At 40.6% G+C, this 23,139-nt stretch overlaps 1 protein-coding gene across 1 annotated transcript; it reads right to left on the reverse strand.

The window, feature by feature from the left end:
• Positions 1 to 5: 5 nt before the first annotated feature.
• Positions 6 to 8,591, reverse strand: SLC51B (SLC51 subunit beta). Its single transcript, XM_069098301.1, has 3 exons — positions 8,307 to 8,591; positions 4,168 to 4,258; positions 6 to 423 (listed from the first exon to the last, which is right to left on the reverse strand). Exons 1-3 carry the CDS (start codon positions 8,401 to 8,403, stop codon positions 201 to 203), a joined length of 411 nt encoding a protein of 136 aa, XP_068954402.1. The 5' UTR covers positions 8,404 to 8,591; the 3' UTR covers positions 6 to 200.
• Between the last annotated feature and the right edge of the window lie 14,548 nt (positions 8,592 to 23,139).

A 23,139-nucleotide genomic window follows, 5' to 3' on the forward strand; every position in this document is an offset into this window, starting at 1 on the left:
CAGCATTTTAGTTTGTAATTTATCCTTTAATTTTGCTTAAGTACAAAATATTTAGTCCATAGCCACTGTTTGCTTTATGTCTTTGACTACTATGATATCTTTGGCAGAACTTCAGTGCTTTTAACTTAACCCACCAAGCAGGTACCTGGTGCTTAAAATGCTTCTCTGGTTTTCATTTTTTTCAGCTCTCCATGATCTCACTAGATTCCAGCTTCTGATGACTCAGGTGAAATGACTATACCAGCTATTTCTTTCAATTCATTCATTTCCTGTTCTGGGTTTTGGTCTTGGGAGAGCAATTTTTTCTTTAAAATACGAAAGCTGTTATCATCCTTCTGTGACACAGAGTCCTTGTTGGTTACAGTCTCAAAAGAAGATTTGGTTTCCACTGCTTGTTTATCCTGGGAATTCATCTTCTGATTTCTAAGAGGGAAAAAAAGAAATGACAAGCAACTGAGATTGAATATTCATCCTCTGATTCTAGACACTGAGGTTAGGGGATGTTCAAGTTATCAGCTCAGAGGGCTTGGTGTCTGATGTATGTAGAGATTCCAGATTGGCTGTGTCAGATAAGTGGCCTCAAGTGTAAACTGAACATTTTGTATTCCAGTAGAGAAAATAACAGGTGGGACGTGTAGAAACATCAGTGGTAGAACAAGAGATCTTCCTTTGACAGGTCTCTCTCACCAATTCCTTCCTTTCCATTCCTAATGACAATACTGTAGATCGGGCCCTCATTACTCGTTCAAATTGTTACAATTGTGAGTCCCTCCTCCCTTCAATGTCCACAAACTGTATATAGCCAAGCTAATTTTACTAAAATTTCATTTTACCCACACTGGTCCCCTGCTCAAAAACCTTCGATGGTTCCCCATTGCCAACAGGGACAGCTAGGCAGTACAGTGGATGCAGAGGTTCCCAAAGTGGGTGATACTGCCCCCTGGGGGGTGCTGGAATGATCTACAGGGTGATAACCTCTGGTGCAATTGGGGGGCATTGAATAAAAAAGGCAGCAGTAGAAGCATAAGAAGAGAAGAAAAATTTGAAAATCGAGTACATGTTTCATCTGTTGTGTAACAGAGTTAAAGTAATGATTACATTATTTTCCAGATAAACACTCAAAGTACAAGGTATAACCAATCAGTGGTCAAGTCCACTGACAGGTCTTAACAAGCAAGTGTTGACAGGGTAGCCTGGTGCATTGTCAGAAAGTCCAGCACTCATTGGCAGGAATATGTGCATGTAATGACTTGTTTATAATACAATACTCTATGGTTACATGAAAATTTTAATGCAGGAAAAACCCTCAAATTTACAATAAATTATTAAATTTAAGGTGAGTCATTTTTTAAAATTTTTTTTAGATGAAATAAAAAAAAAACATTAAAGAGTTCAAGAAAGTAAATTTCTGGGGCAGGGTGGGGTGCTGAGAAATTTTTTCTAAAGTGGGTGGTAGGCCAAATAAGTTTGGGAACCTCTGGGATAGGGTTTTAGACTTGAAGTCAAGAAGATTCAAGTTTGAATCCTACCTCAGAGACTTATCTCTTCTCCTCTCCTCCTCACCCTCATAGCCTGTCATTCTTCTTGTTACAATCTGGAAGCAGCCTACCTCTAGTCATCTGCCACTAGTTCCTATACAAATACTATACTATAGACTAGCTTACTAATTACTTCTCAACATGCCTTTAGGAAGATAGCAAGATTTTTCTAGTGGTTAGAAGATATACTTAGGTGGCATAGTAGATACAGCCCTGGGCCTGGAGTCAGGAAGACATGAGTTCAAATCTTACCTAAGACACTGAGCTGTTTGACCTTGGGCAAGTCACTTAACCACTGCCTGCCTCTGTTTCCCCAACTGTAAAGTGAAGATAATACTAGCACCTACCTCCCAGCCTTGTTGTGAGGATCAAAAGAGATAACATTTGCAAGGTGCTTAGCACAGTGCCTGACACAGAATAGTTGCTATATAAATGCTTATGGCCTTACCTATTCCCTTATTGGGTTTGTTGAGGACAGATCTGCATAATAAGGGTAGGAATATAAGTCAGGTGGTTAGAAAACAATAATCTTGCCTCCTTAGTTTACCTCTTATTTTGCCTTAAATTCATTTTTCTACTAGACCAAAGAGGATTTGGGGAATGTTTGGCCCTAAATTAGATAATTGTATGCATCAGAAGTCTACAATCTCTAGCCAGACATAGAGGTTGAAAAGAAAAGACTTTGTTTTAAGACTTAGCTGCTTTGATCAATATAGTGATCCACCACAATTCCAAAGCACTGATGATGAGAAATGTTCTCTCCACCTCCAGGGAGAGAACTGATAAACTCAGTGTAGACTGAAGCATACTTTTTTCATTTTTTTTCTTTTTGGCAACATGGTCAATGTGGAAATATGTTTTGTATGACTTCACATGACTAGTGGTTATCTTATTTCTTGAATTCTCAATGGGTGAGGGAGGAGTAGGAGAGAAAGAATGTGGAACTGAAAATAAAATGAACAGAAAAAGAAAGATAAAAAGGGGGGAAGGAGGGAGGAAAAGAGGAAGAAAGAAAGAAGGCAGGAAAGGAAGAGAGAGAACTTTGACTAGATATTTTTTTATCTGGGTGTGGTGGCTATAAGTAAATAATCTTCAACCTGCCCTTATCAGGGAGAAGTCCTTGCCATCACACCCTAATGGACTGGAACTAAAATGCTAATTAAGTGGCCCTGAAGAGATGAAGCCCAGAAGCAAGAAGCAATGCCCAGCTGGAACTACAGGCCCAGCATTCATCTTGAGACTGATCCCTTTGGTCTTAATCTCTGTCTACCTGTTTCCTCAACGATAAAATGTGGATAATAATAGTACTTGCTTCCCAGGGTTGTTGATGAGGATAAAATAAGATAATATTTGTAAAGCACTTGGCAAACCTCATAGTGCTATATAAATACTAGCTATTGTTGTTAGTTTTCTGAGAGAAGAATGGGGATCAAGTCTTGATCTGATTGAGCAATCTATAAGAACTTTAGAAACCAATGGACCACCCAGCAAGAATCTGGGCTACAACCCCAAGGGGCAGAGCCAAAGGGAAAAGTCCTGACAACTTCCACAGAGCCTGAGACAGGCCCTTGGAGCTGTGGCTGATATCCTAGAGTGTTGTTAGGTTGTGCAAAGTGGGGTGAGCATTTGACAGACAGCACCTCCTCCCCTTCCCAGGCTATTGATTAACTACTGATCACAGTAGAATTTAATAAGCCATGCCCCATTCATAATTAAACGTTTAATAAGCACTTATTGGATTGGACGGTCACTGATTGATGACTTTATGGCAAAATTATTTTGAGTAGTTATTAACAATGTTGATAACAACTAACATTTAAGTAGTTCTTGACATTTCCCAAAGCACCTAACATACATTATTATTCATCCTTATCACAACTGTATTAGGTAAATACAATATTGGCCCCATTTTACAGATCCAGAATTTGCCTATGGTTATATAGCTACTAAATTCCAGAGTTGAGATTCTGAACCCAGTTCTCTTGCACTTGTTTCCATGTCTAGGATTCTTTTTTTTTTAAACACACCACACTGCTTCTAAACATCATCTATTGATGAGCTTGTAACAGATGATTAGCTCCTTAGGAAAAAGGACCCTAGCCAGCTCATCTTATCTCTTCATTTTGCCTCCTCCACCCCCATCATTGAGCAAAGTACCTTTTCCATAATCAGCTCTCAAAAAATACCTTTTGAATGAATGAGTTGGTTACTATATAATCTCACCATGACATCACTTGTCACTGAACTCTAGTGGTTGTCAATGAAGCTAAGGAGTATTGTGATTTTTAAAATTTCCCAGGAGTCTCTACTGAATTCTATTTTGAACAAGTAATAGTGAATATAATCTTGGAAAACATTTTACTTTTTCTCTTTAGTTTTCTCCTCTCTCCCTCATCTTACAGGGTTGTAGTGGTTGTAATTAAGGGCAATTTCATTTCTCATAGGTTGAACCCTAAATGGTCCTTGAGGGTAGCATATTCCCAGTTCTAAATTCTGGGCAAAAGCTGAGAGGTCAAGGAAGGTCCAAAATAATATTTTTCCAGGAAAAGTCACCTTATTCTTCTTAAAACAAAATCAGAAACACATTATTCAAATACGGCCAAAGAGCTTAAATAAATAACTGTCTAACCTGTTTGCCATGATATTTCTCCATAGAAGGAAGACATCCAGGGCTAATATGGCAAATGAAAGGACGAGGACAGCAATATTCCATGGTGTTGCTGTAGAAAGAAAAGATACAAACATTTTCTACCCAATCTTTTGGTAGGATCTGGTGTTTGTGACCCAACACAACAATACTTCATGTCTATCAGTCAGTCAGCCTCACTCCTATCCTCACAACTGGGTGCTGGGCAGGGATGCTAAGAAGGAATGAACAATCTCCAATGTCAGGGAACTCCTAGCCCTATGGGAAAAACAAATCCCTGTCCAGAGTTTGAACCAGCATGGGCGACTGAGGCTTTGTCTAGGTGCTGACATCTATGGGATGGAATAAGGGAGGGGAGAGATGCTTTTTCTTCCTTATTCTTGATTTCTAACACATATTCCTTCCATATCCAAGTACCCACTGAAACTTAATTTTCCCCTAGAAACAAATTTCTTGGCATCTCCCTCCCCTCCTACCCTCCACCCCCCACAGACTGGTTGCTTTTTCTCTCACTTGCTTTTCTTTCTATGGGGTCAGGAGAGGGAATTGGCATACTTCCTGCTCCCCATTGCCATCTCTAAATTCTTCCTCTGCCATCATCACTCAGCAATCTGATAACCTCTTTTAAAGTTTGTTTTGTCAGGGCTGCTAGGTGGCTCAGTGAGTAGAGCACCAGCCCTAGAGTCAGGAGGACCTGAGTTCAAATGTGACCTCAGACACTTAACATTTACTAGCTGTGTGACCTCAGGCAAGTCACTTAGCCCCAATTGCCCTGCCTTGCCCCCTCCAAAACAAAACAAAACAAAACAAAAACCATCCTGTCCTGTCCAAATGCTTGTGGTTGTCACCTATGGACCACCATCCTCCCCAGTGGCTCCAATACCTGGTTTCCCCACCTCACCCCCTTTCCAACTTCATGTTCCTAAACCTCCTTATCTCCTAAGATCTAAGTCTATCTCAACTAAGCACAAGAGGGCCATAAATAACTTAGATTGCCCCTGTTCCCAACTGAACGTTCCCCAACTTCCAAAATTTCTACCTATGGCCCTGGCCCTGTCCTATGGAACTCTTCTTGTTTGTAAGGATGTCAGAGTTTTATGGAAATGAATGGGTTTATTTTTATAAGTCCTTCAGAGAGAGGGGCAAGTGGTATTGTCCCCATTAATAGGTGGGAAAACTCTGTGGTGACAGAATCTTTATTAGAAGCTCATTCCCTTTGGTTTCTGCCCTTAGAGGAAATAATGAGGATGCGTTTTCATTGTCTTTATTTAATTTGTATTTATCCACATCTGGGGAAGAGGTAGAGGCTCACCTAAAGCAAAAGGGTATATTTGGCATCATGTGGCTATTCTTACAACAGATTTATATTTCTGATTGTTTCTTCTGAGGCTAATGGTTTTTGAAATTCAATATGTTTTATTTTCAGTTCCAAATTCTCTCACTCCCATCTACCCCTCCCTCATCCATTGAGAAATCAAGAAAAACAAAACCCATTACAGATATGCATGTATTTATCAAGCAAAGCTAATTCCTGTATTGGCCATGTCCTAGAAATATATACACATATATCCATCCATGTACATACATGTATATATACATATACCTGTGTGTATGTGCATATATGTGTATTGTTTTATGTGTGTATACATACACACATACACATACATATATGTATACGCCCCTCAGGTTGTACTCTGAATCTATCACTTCTCTGATGGTAAATATAGCATGTTTCATCATGAGTGGAAGGTAATTTTTAAATGCTATTTTCTGAGCACACAATAGCATGTGCTTTCCTAATCACTATTCTGTGGGGCAAGACCTGTCAGAGTATCAGGAAGACCTCACTGGTAAACTTTGAAAATATGAGCTAATCCTAGTGGGGTTCCTCTCTGGCTGTCATTAAGGCTGCCCTCACCTTGGGACCCTTTTCTCTCCCCCATGGACATCCCTCTCCTTTTTTTTCCTTCTCCCACCCTGGAATCCATTTGAGCCCAGATAGTTTGCAATTGCATACATGAATAGCCCCAGTAAGATAGACTTCCTGCTTTATGATACTTTGACATATGCACCTATCTATTAAATTTCATCGATGGGTGTGGAAAGCTCTGTTTCTACCAGGTGTGTCATAGGGTATTTAAGAAATTGACACATATGTGACATGTGTCACATAATACATTTTTAAAAATGATTCTCAGGAAAACAGTGTACATATACAATATTGTACAATGACCAACTGTAAATGACTTAGCTATTCTCATAATACAATGATACAACTCCAAAGGACTCATGATGAAAAATGCTATCTGTATCCAGAGGAAGGACAGAATCTAAATGCAGATTGAAAAATACTATTTTCCACTTTTTTTCTTTTAGCCTGTTTCTTCTTTCACAACAAGACTAATATGAAAATATGTTTTACATGATTGCACAAATATAACATATATCAGATTGCTTACTGTCTTAGGGAGGGGGAAGATGAGAGAGGGAGGGAAAAATCTGGAACTCAAAATTTTTAAAAAGTGAATGTTAAAAATTGTTTTTACATGTTATTGGGAAAAAATAAAATACTATTTTAAAAAAATGGCTATGATAATAAGAGGGAGGTGACTGAGAGGGCATACTTTCATGTTTCCATTAACTAAATAAATCCCTCACTTACTCACTGGAAGATTAACTGAAAAGTATAACTGAAAAGTGATATACACACACACACACACAGAAAAGGTTAAGAATATACATATATATATATATATATATATATATATATATATCATTGTATACAGCAGTTTGACAATCTGGTGAAGCTTATGGCCCCCTTTTCAGAATACTGGTTGTAAATGTATAGATAGAATTACAAAGGTAACCAATTATATTGAAATAGTCATTATTTTTTTTTAAAAAACCAGTTCACTGGACCTCAGGTTAAGAACACCTGCTCTAGGTGACTCTTTATTTTATTTTATTTTGCTTTTTGGAGGGAGGAGGGCAGGGCAATTGGGGTTAAGTGACTTGCCCAAGGTCACATGGCTAGTAAGTATTAAGTGTCTGAGGTCGGATTTGAACTCAGGTCCTCCTGACTCTCGGGCCAGTGCTGTATTCACTTTGCCATCTAGCTGCCCCTCTTTATTCTTTTATCTATAATAAATATTGACTACCTTATCTTAAAGCTTTGATTCCTGGTCAAATGTCTATTGCCCTAGGAAGGATGATACTTTAGCTATTAGAGGCTTTCCTGAGAGCAGATTTTGTTAAAAGGATTAGCGGACAGAGTATGATGACATTGAGTGAGGATTGGGTATCATTGTGCAGAATTCAGAGGGCACTCTAAGGGGCAAAATGGAGAGACCAGGTATTACTTTGGGCATTTTCTCTGGCTGTTCTCCATGCCTGGAATGCTCTCCCTCTTGGGCTCTGACTGTAGACCTTCCTGGCTTTGTCTTTCTTTAAGTCCCAACTAAAATCCTACCATCTATAGGAAACCTCCCCCAATCCTTCACCTTCCTTCTGTTAATAATTTCCTATTTATCCTATATATATAGCTTGCTTTGTATATGTTTGTATGTTATCTCACAGGGGAGACTGTAAGCTCCTTGAAGGCAGGAACTGTGCTTTTGTTTCTTATCCCCAGACTGGCACATTTGTTGTTGCCGTTGAGTCACTCAATGTTATCTGACTCTTCATGACCCTATATGGGGTTTTCTTGGCAAAGATACTGGAATGGTTTGCATTTCCTTCTCCAGTATGTCCCCATTTTACAGATGAAGAACTGGGGTAAATAGAGTCACTTAATGACTTGCCCAGAGTCACACAGCTAGTAAATGTCTAAGGCTGGATTTAAACTCAGATCTTCCTGACTCCAGGCCTCGTACTCTATCTACTGCTTCACCTAGCTGCTTTGACATGTTGGTACAAGAGAGAGACATCTTGGATCTAACAATGAGCCCAATATGACCCGCAAAATGGAAAATCTTAAAGGAGACAGTGGGAGATGAACTGCAATTACTAAATGTTCATTCATTAAGCATCATCTGGGTCCAATGAAAAACAAAGTTTGGTTTTTCCCCTGCCTCTGGATTATCAGAGAAATTTTCCCTTCTTAGTCTAAGCAGAGAACTTACAGTCTTCTGTCCGGTAAAACCACAGCATTTCCTCCAGCTCTTCTTGTGACAAGCCTGACCCCGGCAGGGCCTCGAACTGCCCATCACTACTGGCCATATCGATATGTTCCTGACGTGGGTTCCTTCAGAGATCCCTCTGACCCTTCTGTTGCCCAATGGGCCACTCAGAGCTGAGACAAAAGCCCTGAAGGTTTTCCAAGAAGAGGCCAAGCCTGCTGGAGAGAGAGAAGAGTTTTGTGAGTTGGTTCCTGAAGTCTTCCCACACTTCCATCTAAATATCGTAGGACTGACTCATCTGATTTCTGGAAACAGGAACCTGTAAAGGAAATAACAACAACAAAGAGGTAGGTCTTGTAGTGCATTTGATAGACTATTAAAGCTCTTACTTGCTTTGAGTCTGATTCCTTTTCTAGTTCTGCTTCCTTGCAGGACTCTGTAGGAACCAGGTTTAATATAAACTGCTCTAAAGTCAATCTTAGCAGAAGGATCCCAAAGCAAACCTGGTCTGGGAATGGACTGCATATTCAGTAAAACACTGCTTTCCAGGTATGTATAGCTAAATCTAAATGCCAATTTTGGGGTGCTGGCAAATTTGACTGATATCTGTTCCCTATATAAGGGACGTTATTCAAATGAATTAGCTAGGTAGAGTAGTGGATAAGATACGGAACTTGGAGTCAGGAAGACCTGAGTTCAAATCTTGCCTCAGACACTTAGCAGCTATGTAGTCACGGGCAAATCACCTAACCTATCAGACTCAGTTTCTTCATCTGTAAAATGGGGATTTTTTAATGCTTTGCAGGATTGATATGAAGGTCAAATGAGATAATATTCATAAAATACTCTGCAAACCTTAAAATGCTATAGAAATGCTAGCCATTGAGGGATTAGCACCGCTAAGCACTGGGATATGTATATACATAAATATAAAATAAGGTACATTAAGGAATGAAAATGTTCTAACATCTAAGGAGATAAGGAGTGGGGGAAAATTTCAGGGAGGTGATACCTGATCTGAACCCTGAAGGCAGAAAAAGTTATGATGTGAAAATAATGGTTATGACTGGACCTGTGCTTTTACTGGAACTCCCAGGGAGGAAACTCCCTTTACCAATGCAGATCACCACATTCTTTATAATTTCTAGTCTTAGAACTGCCATGGGGCACTGAAAGAATAAGTCATGTACCCCAGGGTCACATACCCAGTAAGTATCAGAGGTAGGACCTGATGTGAGATTGGGTCTTCTTGAGGCAGAAAATAATACAAAAAGTAACTAAGACACATTTAGTTGAGTGGGAAAAGGATTAGTTACTATTTTAGCTCAGAGATGAATGTTATTCAAACATACCATCTGATAGTTTCCTGTTCTTAACATCTTATTTTTGTTAAGTGAGGGTCAGTTAGCTCAATTGTTTCTCCATAGCTGAAGGTGGTGCAGCAGTAGACAGAGCACTGGGCCTGGAGTCAGGAAGACCTGAGTTTGAATCTAGACTCAGACACTTACTAGCTGTGTGACCTTGGGTAAATCACTTAATCCTGTTTGTTTGTCTCAGTTTCCTCTTCTGTAAAATGAGCTGGAGAACAAAATAGCCAACCACTCTAATATCTTTGCCAAGAAAACCCCAAACGGGGTCATAAAGAGCTGGACACTACTGAAGCAGATTGGAACTTACCTTTAGCTTACTTACCATCATGGACGCTTTCCAAGCTGCCCCTTCTGATGGAGCCTAAAAGCAGATAAGGGCTCAGCAAAGAGATGAACCCATCACCCAGGGATATTTGAAAACACACCCGCAAAATCTAACTGTAACCAGCAGGTATCTCTATAGAGGGCAGTTAGACCAAAAAGGACTTTCCCTTCTCCCAACCCAAAGTAGTGGGGCTGAATCTCCCTGACCTTGCTTATCTCTGCTCAAGGGGTCAGCTTTTCTAATAACACCTTCTCCTCTTCCCTTTCCTCCTTTCAGTCCTTCCAAGTGGAAATTTTTGTCTCAGATAGGCACATTCTTAGTATACCTTGTCACCTTAGTCCAAGAACTCTGCCACTATCTAGTTTAAACTCTATCTTTAGAGAAATGTATACAACTTCTAATTATACCAGATTATAGTTCCTGAGCCCCTAAACCAGATGAAATGTCCAGCTGATTGAACTGAGAACTTTTCCTTTGTTTTTATTAACTTCTCTGTGTTCAAATAGTCATTGCCATACTCCCTGTTCCCCCCACCCTCTCCTCTCTCTCTCTCCTCTCTCTTTCTTCTCTCTGTCTCTGTCTCTTTCTCTGTATTTGTTGTTGTTCAGTCATTTTTCAGTTGTTTCCAGCTCTTCATGACCCCATTTGGAGTTTCCTTGGCAGCGATACCGAAGTGGTTCGCCATTTCCTTCTCCAGCTCATTTTACAGATGAGGAAACTGAGACAAAGTTAAGGGACTTGCCTAGGATCACACAGCTAGTCATTGTCTGAGGACATATTAAAGCTCAGGAAGATGAGTCTTTCTGACTCCTGGCCTGGCACATTATACATTGCGGCCTCCTAGATGCCCTCTCTCTGGATTTAAATAAAGACAACAAAGAATGATTGTATATTTATTTAATTTTTTTCTTTTTGCTTTTTGGAGGGGAAAAAGTAGGGCAATTGGGGTTAAGTGACTTACAGGGCTAGTAAGTATTAACTGTCTGAGGCTGAATTTGAACTCAGGTCCTTCTGACTCCAGGGCCGGTGCTCTATTCACTAATGACTGTATATTTAAAAGGAAAGCTAGCTTCAAAGTACAACATGAATCAGGGAGAAACAGTTTACCAAAAGGAAACAGAGATTTAAGATTTAAAACTGCCTCTCTTTCTTAGAGTAGGAGAAGGGAAAAAAAGGAGATGATTTATCAGCTACTTAGGTTTCCAAGGGAAAGACCAGTCCCATCATTCCTCAGTGGGGTTCCCATTCACTAAGTAGAGTTCTGAGCCAAAGCATCCAATCACTCAATGCTTATTACAGTTCCCATTCAAAGTATCCTCAGCTGCCACAGCTGCTCCCCCATCTGTCACAGACAATCCAACTTCTCCAGTCGGCAGAACCCCAGCCAGTCCAGTTCAAACAGAATAATTGATTCAATGTCTATCTCTTTCTGGGCTGGAAAGACTATGCTTTCTTTTTGAGACATTGGACTATATTTCCGAAAATCCTTAGCTAGGGCTTAGACTCTGGACCCAGTCCCAAGACAGCTACTCTGAACCCTAAAAACAAAAACAATCTATTTTAAAGCCTCATAGTCTTCTGCCTCACTTCTTACACATTCCCACTTAGAAACACAGCTGAGAGATGACCACAGTTAGCAATATCAATCTGTTATCAAAACCCACATTACACCAACTCAGCTGTAAGGGGGAATGACCTATGTGGAACTAATGACTCATTTGTTTGTTGTGAGATCAGAGAAGATGTGTAAGATGTATAGACTCCATGCCCAGCAGATCAGAGCCTGGAGAATTTGGACTCACCAAAAGAATGGTTCATTATTCCCTGCTAAGGGGGCAAAACCAGGATTTCTGCTTTTTCTCTTTGGGGAAAGGAGTAAAAGAATGGGGACCAGAAATCTGGGTATTTCCCCTTTCTTCCCACCAAGGAGGGCAGTTTCTTCTCCCGGCCATAACAGACAAACAATCCATCTAACCAGGTGAGATTGAGGCAGTCACTGACTCTGAGGTCCACATATGACAGTATGCTCCAGATCTAATTATACCTCACTTGTTCTCCCATTTCACAAACAACAACAATAAAACCCTGCACCTACTATTTGACACCAAAACACAATGGTGAAAGAAAAAAGAAGTCATATCTACTGTTCAATTTTTTTTTCTTCCAACTAATCAACAAGAGCCATAGCTAACAATTTTGGTACCTGGGGAAAGAAAACAAGACAAGATATTCTTTCAAATCTACTTTGTAATTCATAATATGAAAATAGTACAAGAGGGAGTTAAGATGAATGCAATGGGCAGGGGGAAGGGAAATCAGAAGCTATAGTGACTCACAGATGGGGGTAAATAATGAATACCATCTGGTGGCTACCTAGTTTAATTATTCTTGCTAAGTAGATGCCATGGTCAGTTTTTTCTATGTTGCTGAAGGTGTACATGTGCTACCAATATAGAAATGTGACAGATTTTTAAATTGTATAACATCTTAGTATATTTTTAAAAAATGTTTCACACCCTCTAAATGTCTGTACTCTGGGGCAAAGAAAGCATCATTTACCCTAATTATGGCACTGAAATCAGTTGAATAGTCAACTTAATCGAGGAGATGGATCCTTGGGGCTGTGTAGACACTGTCTCCATATGCTTTCTCTAGGGAGCATTCTCTCTGCTCATATTTTCTCTCTCTTTTGTTCATATTGCCCCATTCTTATTATAATCCCTAACTCTGAACACTCTTTCTGTGACTATGCAACATCTTGAAGTATATATAGAGGAACATAACTTTTTTTTACGAGTTTTTTTGGTAACAGTTTCACTTCTGTCTCATGGAACAAAAAATCATTCTATTTATAAATTTACAGAAATTCAGGGAAGGAAAAAAAAAACAAAGAAATCCTAAGAAAATTCTATCTACTGAGCTGAACATGACTGCAATTGTGGTTTGGTTGGAATCAATGGTCTGATCCTAAATCAATACATAGCACCCTGTTTTAGCACAAGCAAGAAAAGTGAAAGTCGAATCCTTTCACCTTGTGCTGGAAAACTTAGTGTAGATAAGACAAAGATAAAGATGAAACTTAGAGATATGACAGAATGTGAAACAGTAAAACACTTTTTGAAGATTTATCTCACTAATATTAGTATGTCTATCTCACCTCAGTCTGTGTGGTATTTGTCATGATCTATGGTTAGAAATAGCAAATCTGGACAACTTACTAAAAAGCAGAGACATCACCTTGCCAACAAAGGTCTGTATAGTCAAAGGTATGGTTTTTCCAGTAGCAATGCATGGCTATGAAAGTTGGACTATAAGGAAAGCTGAGTTCTGAAGAACTGACGCTTTCAAATTGTGGTACTAAAGAAGACTTTTGAGAATCCCTTGGACAGCAAGATCAAATCAGCCCATACTTAAGGAAATTAATTCTAGTTATTCACTGGAAGGTCAAATAGTGAAAATGAAGCTTAAATTCTTTGACCACATAATGAGAAGATAGGACTCATTGGAAAAGACAATGATTTTGGCAATGATTGAAGGCAAAAGGAAAAGGGGATGGCAGAGGATGAGAGATGGATAGATAGTGTCATGGAACATAAGCTTGGATAGACTTCTGGAAATAGTAGAGGACAGAAGGGCCTTCTGTGCCATTGTCCATGGGTTCACAAAGAGTTGGACATAGCTGAACAACAACGAAATGGTTAGAAAATAACTATTCACAGGGGTGGCTAGGTGGCGCAGTGAGTAGAGCACCATCCGTGGAGTCAGGAGGACCTGAGTTCAAATTCGACCTCAGACATTTAACACTTACTAGCTGTGTGACCTGAAATTTTGGGTGGAGAGACAATGTTTAGGGTACAGGTTCAGGAAGAAGGCATCCTTGGTCACAAGAACACCTTCTCCTTTTCAGCTTAGCCCTACAGGGAACGAAGTTATATATCATGGGAGGTGGTTTGCTATGTGCCCAAAGGAGTCTAAGAAAGGAGTCACCATAATTCATAAAAACTACCCACATCCCAGACCAGTCTTTCTACCTTCTTTACTCTTGCCATTGCTTTCCTAGTGGACCAGACCAATATGGAACATTTCTCCTTACTTCTAACTGAGCAATGTTAGATCATCAGTACATTAAGGATTCATGATTTTCTGGGTAGGAGACAAGTCTGCGTCTCAGTCAAGGGAACTGGAAGGTGATCAGGAGAACACTCTGTGTTCAGTCCCATAGCTGGTTGGTGTCAGGATTTTAATTTAGGTCTTTCCGATGACAAATTCAGCACTATATCTACTACACCGTAAGTGTCAAACAGGAAGCAAGGAGCCTCCTTCACATCCCAGGAGTCTGGCCAAAACAGATTAAAATGTAATTGGAAAATATACAATAAAATATAAGTAATGTTAACTTGTGGTTTTCTCAGTCAATATGTGACCCAAAGGGTTGTATATTGTGTATGTTTGGGTTAGTGGCTCTATTTCTAGTTGAGCTATACCTCTCACTGCCTCTTACTGAAAAGTAAGATGTTTCAATCTATTTACATGCTCCTTCTGAAGAGTAGTTGTGTCCAACTGCTAAGAATAGTGTCCAACTCTTTGTGACACTGCTTGGGGTTTTCTTGGCAGAGATACTGGAGTGGTTTGCCATTTCCTTCTCCAGTTCATTTTACAGATGAGGAAACTGAGGCAAACAGGGCTAAGTGACTTGCCCGGGGTAATACAGCTTGAGACCAGATTTTAATTCAGGAAGATGAGTCTTCCTGACTCTAGACCTGGCACTCAATTCACTGTACCACCTAGCTGCCATCCTTCTGAGCAGAAGATACTATTATCTCTGGATTTTTAAAGTATTTTGACAATACACTTATATATAAGAATTATTTAATGTAGCTGACTATAATACCTACAGAAGGATGCCAGGCCTCCCAGGATCATAGATTCAGAGCTACATGAGAAGTGAGAATACTGCTAGAGTGTTACTTCAGAGGTTGTTTTACAAATGAAGAAACCAAGGCCCAGAGAGTTTAAGCAACTTGCCCAAGATCACAAAAATAAGTGACCAAAGCTAGGATAGTTTACTTGCTTCTGACACTAGTCCAGACCTCTACTCCTACTGCCTCTCGACATCCCCGAACTCCCAGGAAGCATAAAATTAATAAAGAACCTACCTTGAATGCCCCAGTTCTAGGACAAACTGATTCTTCAAAGCAGCATGCTTCTCTTTCTCCTGATCACCCTCCAGTCCCCTTGACCGAGCAATCCCTGAGCGAGGCAGATGCACCTTCACTGAGAGTGATGCCTACAGCCTTATAAAGTCCCAACCCAGAAGGGAAGCTCTCTTAACAGTAACACACCCGCTTCTAGAGTTTTCCTTGTGCAACTCAGAGGTGATTGAACTCTAACAAGCTGACCTCTGAAATCTCTTTAAGGTGAATGCCTGTCATCAGACATGGTTACATAATCCCAAAGGGCATCTGTTTCACTTATTTCAAACTGAGTAAATAAAAAAATTCTGACCCCATGACACAGTAAGATTTTTTTTTTACAGAGAGAGAAATATAAAGAGACTCAGAGAGAAAGACAAAGAGACTGAGAGATAGAGACATAAAGAGACAGAGAGACAGACATAGAAAAGAGAAACGGAGAAAGAGATAGAGACAGAGGCAGAGAGAGTAAATGTGGGAGGGGGGGGCTCCTAGTACTGCATGATCCCAGTTTGCCTTAATTTAGCCCTGCTGCCTAAGATACACTCTTCCCAAGTACTATTAATACTTAACCAAAACAGGTTGCTTTATTAAAATTTCTGATTTGTAGTCAGAGTTAAAACTCAAAGACTTCTCATTCATGCGTGTTTCACCCTTGAAGCAGGGAAATGTTCTAGACACCAGCTTAGGCACTGGAGATACAAAAACAGCAACACAAGTCTCTGCCCTCAAGTAGCTTACCTTCTATTAGAAGGATGTTGTTGTTATTGTTTGGTCAGCTTTTTCAATTATGTCCGAGATTCTTTGTGACCCCATTTGGGGTTTTCTTGGAAAAGTATGGTTTGCCATTTCTTTCTCCAGCTTATTTTACAAATGAGGAAACTGAGGCAAACAAAGTTAGAAGCAAAAGTGAAGGTTAAAGTGACTTTTCCAGGGAACTCAGCTCTTCCTGACTCCACACCCAGCATTCTATCCACTGCACTACCTAGCTGCCCCTACCTAGAGAAATAAACTGTAGGAAGTAGTTTACTTTACATGTAAAGGAGTCTTGGAAAAGGAGGGAATGCCATGCTTATCAAATATGGGAGAAAGACAGTACAAACTCCTCATTTGGTATCTTAAAGCCTTTCCTGATCTGAATTCAGCCTACTTTGCCAGAATTATTTTAAGGTTCTCCCCTTTATACACTACTGCTCAGACAAACTGACCTTTTTGCTATTCCCTGAAATGAGCATTCTATGCCCCATCTCAGGACCCATCTGTCTCCTCTCCTTCTCCTAGAACCTTTAGCTACTTTCCAAGATCATCTCAGGTACCACTGCCTAATTGTAATGAAAGCACAGATCTAGAACTGGAAGCCATCCTGTCCAGTCACCTCATTTTACATTTAAGGAAACTGAGGCCCATGGAGGTTAGTTTACTTGCAGGCCTTTATCTCCTTACTCTGGACTATTACAATAGCCTGTTGGTTGGTCTGCCTGCCACAAGTCTCTCTCCACTGCAGTCCAGCCTCCATTCAACTGCCAACGTAATTTTCCTAAAGGGAAATTCTGACCATGTCTCACCCAGCCACCCCTCCCCACTCAATAAATTTCAGTGGCTCCTTGTTACCTCCAGAATCAAATGTAAAATCCTCTGTTTAGCTTTTAAAGCTCATCATAACCTAACTCATGCCCCTTCACCTCCATCCTTGCAGTCTTCTTATATCTTATACTCTCTCATACACTCTTTGATCCAGGGACACCAGGTTCCTTGCTGTTCCTTGAACTGGACATTCTATCTCTTCCCATGCCTGCAATACTTTCCCTACTTATCTCTTCCTCCTGGTTTCTTTGGCTTCCTTCAAGTCCCAGCTTAAATCTTACCTTCTACAGGAAGCTTTTCCCAATCTCTCTTTAGTTCTAGCACTGATCCTCTGTTGATATTTCCTATTTCTCATATATATATATAATATATACACACACGTATATAGCACGAAAGAGAGACAGAGACAGAGAGAGAGAGTTTGTTTGAAAGTAGTTGTTTGCATATTGTCTCCCCTTGATTGTGAAGTCCTCAAAATCAGGGATGTATTTTGCCTTTGTGCTTAGCACAGTGCCTGGAACATAGTAGGTGCTTAATAAATATGTGTTGACAGACTGATTTGTCCAAGGTTAACAGTAGTGAGAGTCAGAGGCAGGATTTGAAACCAGGTTTTTGGACTTTAAGGGCAGTGTTCTGTCTACTGTGTCACACCACTTCCTCCTGAAATCTCTTCCTTCTACCCCTCCCATACTATCATAGTACCTATACTTATCCATGTAAATGGCATATCCACCCTCCTTAAAAAGTAAGCTCCTTGAGGAGAGGGAATAATTCCCCTGTGTCTTTGTATCCCCAGAATTTAGTAAAGTGCCTTGAATATAACAGATTACTCCAAAATTCTTGTTGAGTCTTAACAAGTCAATAAGCATATTTACTAAGTATCTACTATGTATCAGTCACTATGATAAGAGCTGAAGATACAAAGAAAGGGGGGGAAAATGCCCCACCACCACTTCCAGGAACTCATAATCTTTTTTTTTTTTAAGCAATCGGGGTTAAGTGACTTGCTCAAGGTTACATGGCCAGTTATTTCTGGGTGTGGTGCTAAGTATCTAAGCCCGGATTTGATCCCCAGGTCATCCCAACACTGGGGCCGGTGCTCTTACTCACTGAGCCACCTGGCCACCTGTAAGGGTTATGGGATTTAAAGATCTTCCATGCCCCATTGGACTTGCTGACGTAGCAGGAAGGGGCGGAGCAAGAGGAAGCGGAAGTCAAACTAGAGTTCCTGTGGTGGCTGGCAGTGGTGGTGATGGTGGCAGCAGCAGCAGCAGAGGCAGTGGCAGCACGAAGCCCTTTTTGAGTTAGCCAGAATTTCTGCTAAGGACTCCTGCTGAGGACTGCCAGGGGCCGGAGCTGCTGGGAGTGCTCTTCCAGGACGCTGGGTGGTTGCTGTGAGTGGGGAGAGGAGGACCTTTGCCTGAGGTAGCCTGTTCTGTTTTAAAGGCTTGAGAATGTGGGTGCTTTCTACTTTATCTACCTGTGCCAATGTCATAACTACTCTGATGGCTTTCACTTTCTGGTTTTGGGATTCAGTCTTTTGGTATCTTAATAAATTTTCTAGTTTATTCCCCCATATGGCAAGCATGATGTATTTTGTGATGGATAATTATATCAGCATATCTGTAATCTCCATAGGCATTGTGAATATGGCATTGCTGATACATTTGGCGACCAGGATGGGATCACAAAATGTCAGGCCTCTATTTGGAAGCAGTGGGGCTTTAGAGGGAGAAATGGCTATTCCAGGATGGGAGGATTTGCCTTATTCCTCTCTAGCCAGAGAATGGGCTAAAAGCACAGGGCCCTGTGAAAACTGGGAACCAAGGCTAAAAGAGGGAGAACCTGGAGATTTGGAAAGATGTTTGAAAGCAATACCCATAGAACCAGGCAAAGAACTGGCAGGAGTGTGCAGGAGAGGCTGGGTGCTGCTAACAAGTTATCGCCTTATGTGTAAAAGTAGGGATAAGCTGCTGAAGGAAAGAGCTCGGATGGCTAGGGAGTCAACTGGTTTGCCTGAGGATTCTTCTGTGTCATAGCACTCAGAAGACCAAACTGGAGGGATTCATGTGGTCCAGGAGCAAGCTACTGTTCATGTAGCTAAAAGGAAGCAAAAAACTAGCAGAATGAATGTGCATGCAGCTTTTGCACAGGCTGGGCAGAGTTGCCCTGACAGCTTCCAGGAGAATGTGTGTGAGGAGAATGGAGCAAGGTTAGATGAGGAGTCTTATAATGTAGAAGCTCTCCCCATAAGAAGAAGAAGAAGACAGGAGAACCACCGAGGCAAAACAGAGTCCAGGGAGATAATTGAGGATTTCACTCAACAGGAGATCACTGATATATTGAGTAGATTCACCCAAAGAATGGGGGAGTCTTTAGTGTCTTGGATAGTAAGAATCACTGATGAAGGCACCGGAGGAATAACACTGGACAATGAGGACTGTTTAAAATTCATAAGTATCAGTCAGAATCCTTTTGTACACCAGGCTTTTAGGGATCACCATATGCAAGGAGGAAATAACAAAACTAATCTTCTAGCTTTAGCTGCAGAAGGATGCAAAAAGCAATATCCTACTGAATCTATGTGGCCTAGGGGAGACAGACCCTGGTACTCACTTAGAGACTGTATGAGAAAGCTAAAGGAGGAGGTAATGAAAACTGCTATCCTGATTGGAGATGCAAATGCATATTATGATACCCCCCCAGGAGTTCCTCATAGAAATATCATAGTGAAGACGGCTCCTCCTGCATATAAGCACCTAATTCTGACTCTGTTAATTGGAGAAATAGGGCACCCTCTTTCAGAGGTGTTGGATAAGATTTCACAATTAAGCGACTTAGGGGAATGGGAAAAAGACAAATTACCTGGAGAGAGAAGAGTAAACAGCCATAAGGATTCAGAGACAAAATAGACCTACAAGAAGGGAACTGTTTACTGCTCTATTAAGAGCAGGGGTGGACTTTAGAAGAATAGATGGTATTCCAACTGAAGAGCTGCATAAGCTGTACCAAGAAAAGGTACTTAGCATTAGAATGAACAGGGAAGCAGGAACCACCCCTGCAGGTATTTCTGAATCTGAATCTTTGTATCCAAGTTTGCCCCACCTTCAGGGGGAATAGGAGATAGGCCAAGCCCCAGCCCAGATAAAAGAAATATGCAGAAGAGATTTCAGACCCCATATTGGTTTAACAATATATTGGAAGAATGGATCAACTACTGTGACTAGGGACTGCTTGATACTGGGGCTGAGGCCACACTTATCTATGGAAACCCTGATAAGTTTAAACATGGAACTCCTATTACCATCACAGGTCTAGGAGGCACTGAAATATCAGCCAGACAGGTTAAAATAACAATGAAAATTGGGCAGTTACCTAAGAAGGAATATACTGTGGTTGTTGTACCCATTCCTGAATACATCATTGGAATAGATGTATTGAGAGGCATGACTCTGAATTTACCTGAAGGAAGATACCAATTTGCTGTGAGGAAGATAGGAATTAATACAGTTTTAGTGGGAAAACTAAAAATGGACCCAATCACTTTACCTGAACCTTCTGAAGTAATTACTTTAAAACAGTATTGTGTGCCAGGTGGGCAAGATGAAATTACCACTACTATAAAGGAATATGTTGAAGCAGGAGTGTTAGTCCCTACAACCACAAGATGGAATAATCCTGTCTGGCCAGTAAGAAAATCAGATGGGACATGGAGAATGACTGTGGATTATAGACAGTTGAATAAGGTGACTCCTTCTTTGTATGCTGCTGTTCCAGATACCATCACCTTAATAGAAAGGATCCAGAAATATGATGGGACTTGGTATGCAGTTATTGACTTGGCAAATGCCTTCTTCACCATCCCAATAGATCCTAAACAATGGGACCACTTCGCTTTCACTTGGCAGGGTAGACAATATACTTTCACCCGCTTGCCACAAGGGTACATACATAGCCCCACTATTTGTCACAGGATTGTGGCTGAACAGTTGGATGAATTAAAGCTACCTGGTGTACAGCTTACCCACTACATTGATGATATCATGATACAGGGAAAAGATGCAAAAGTAGTGGAAAGGAGTTTGACCCTTCTAATTGAGCATATGAAAAGTAAAGGGTGGGAAATTAACCCTGCAAAGGTTCAAGGACCAGCTCAAAATGTGAAATTTTTGGGTATACAATGGAACAAGGGGCTAAGGGAGATTCTTCCTCAAGCCCGACAAAAGATTCAGGATTTTCCTACCCCTACCAATAAGAAGGAGGCCCAAAAGTTCATAGGATTGTTTGGATACTGGAGGCACCACATTCCACATTTGGGACAGATTTTAAAACCTTTATATAGAGTCACACGGAAGAAATATGAATTCGATTGGGGACTTGACCAGAGTAAAGCTTTTGAAGAAGCCAAGGCTGCCATACAATTGGCCCTAGATTTGTGGCCCATGCAAAATGGTCCAGTGGAATTGCAAGTGACTGTACAAGATGATTATGCAAACTGGAGCTTATGGCAAAAACAACAAAGCCGAAATGTACCTTTGGGATTTTGGTGTAGGAAACTCCCTTCATCTGGAGTCCAGTATACACCTTTTGAAAAGCAGTTGTTAGCTGCATATTGGGCTTTGGTGGAGACTGAACAACTGACTGTGGGCCATGAAGTGATATTAAGACCTGGAATCCCAATTATGACCTGGGTAATGAGTACCCCAGCTTCTCACAGAATTGGACATGCCCAAGAGGCTAGTATAATCAAATGGAAGTGGTATATTCAAAATAGAGCGAAAACAGGCAAAAGCGGAGTCTCTGCTCTGCATGAATCTATAGCAAACATAGAAATTGAGAGGAATGACACACCCCCTGAGCCAAAGCAACAGTTGGTACAGTCCACTGTAAAATGGAATGAGGGATATGATGTATTAACTGAGGAACAAAAGAGACATGCATGGTTTACTGATGAGACAGCAAAATATTTGGGGCAAAAAAGACATTGGAAAGCAGTGGCCTATAACCCATGCACTAGAAGGACTTTGGAAAGTACTGGGATAGGTGCAAGCAGCCAATATACTGAACTTATGGCAGTATATCAAGCCATCAAAATAGAACAAGGAGGACAGTGTCATATATTCACTGATTCATGGGCGGTAGCTAATGGGTTAGCTACATGGATGCCCATGTGGAAAAATGAAAATTGGGAAATTCATGGTAAACAAGTCTGGGGCAAAGAATTATGGGAAGATATCTGGAACATGTCTTTGGTCACTGACTTGTCAGTTTTTCATGTAGATGCTCACGTGGCCCCCACCACACCAGAACGTGAGTACAATGCTCATGCTGATCGACTGGCAAAGATTGCTACTGAACATATTGTCCCTACTTTGACAACAAGTGATGATCCGGTATTAGCAAAATGGGTCCACCAAACAGCAGGCCATTTGGGGGTCCAGGCCACACACCAGTGGACACAAGATCGAGGTATTAGTATCTCTCATTCACTGTTAAAACTGATAGCAGAAGAATGTCATATATGTCAATTGGAAAAGAAGCGAACTGTTCCTCGGGTAGTAACTGGAGAGATAGCAAGAGGAAAAGTCCCAGCCCAAATCTGGCAAATAGATTATATTGGTCCACTACTACTGGATAAAGGATGCAGATTTATATGTACTTGTGTTGACACCTATTCAGGTGTACTAGTAGCTTGTCCTTATAAGAATGCAACCCAGAAAAACGCTTGTAAAACTCTAGATCTCACAAGTCTATATTATGGAACCCCAATGCAGATTCAAAGTGACAATGGGTCACATTTCAAAGGCAATGAAATGAAGAAGTATTGTATACTAAACAATATAGAATGGATATATCATATTCCATATTATCCAGAAGCATCTGGGTTAATTGAAAGAATGAATGGATTACTGAAAGAACAGTTGAGGAAGTTAAGTTCCAATAATTCATATCAACATTGGAAGGATAATTTGTTCATGGCTTTGCGTAATTTGAATAATAGACCATTGGGAGGAAGTACACCTCTAGCCAGAATGATGACCCCCCAATCTGCAAATTAGAAAACAACAAAACATACAATATCCCAAATATTGAGTATTGGACCTTGAGGCCAGATGTCCCAGCACCGTACCCAGGACCACCTGGTTTGGTGGGGTATGACTTACATTGTTTAGAGGACTTTTGGTTGGACAGAAAAGAAATAAGAAAAATCTCCACTGGGATATGCATAAGAATCCCTAAAAATCACTTTGGACAGATTTTACCCAAATCAGGATTAGCAGCTCAAGGAATACATGTATTGGCTGGGGTAATAGATTCTAATTATCAAGGAGAAATTGTTGTAACATTCCAGAATTTAGGTGAAG

Source organism: Petaurus breviceps, unplaced genomic scaffold (assembly GCF_028583685.1).
Source record: "Petaurus breviceps papuanus isolate PSGF00001 unplaced genomic scaffold, PetGlider_PUasm1.0 37, whole genome shotgun sequence".
In the NCBI taxonomy this organism is placed as follows: Eukaryota; Metazoa; Chordata; class Mammalia; order Diprotodontia; family Petauridae; genus Petaurus; species Petaurus breviceps.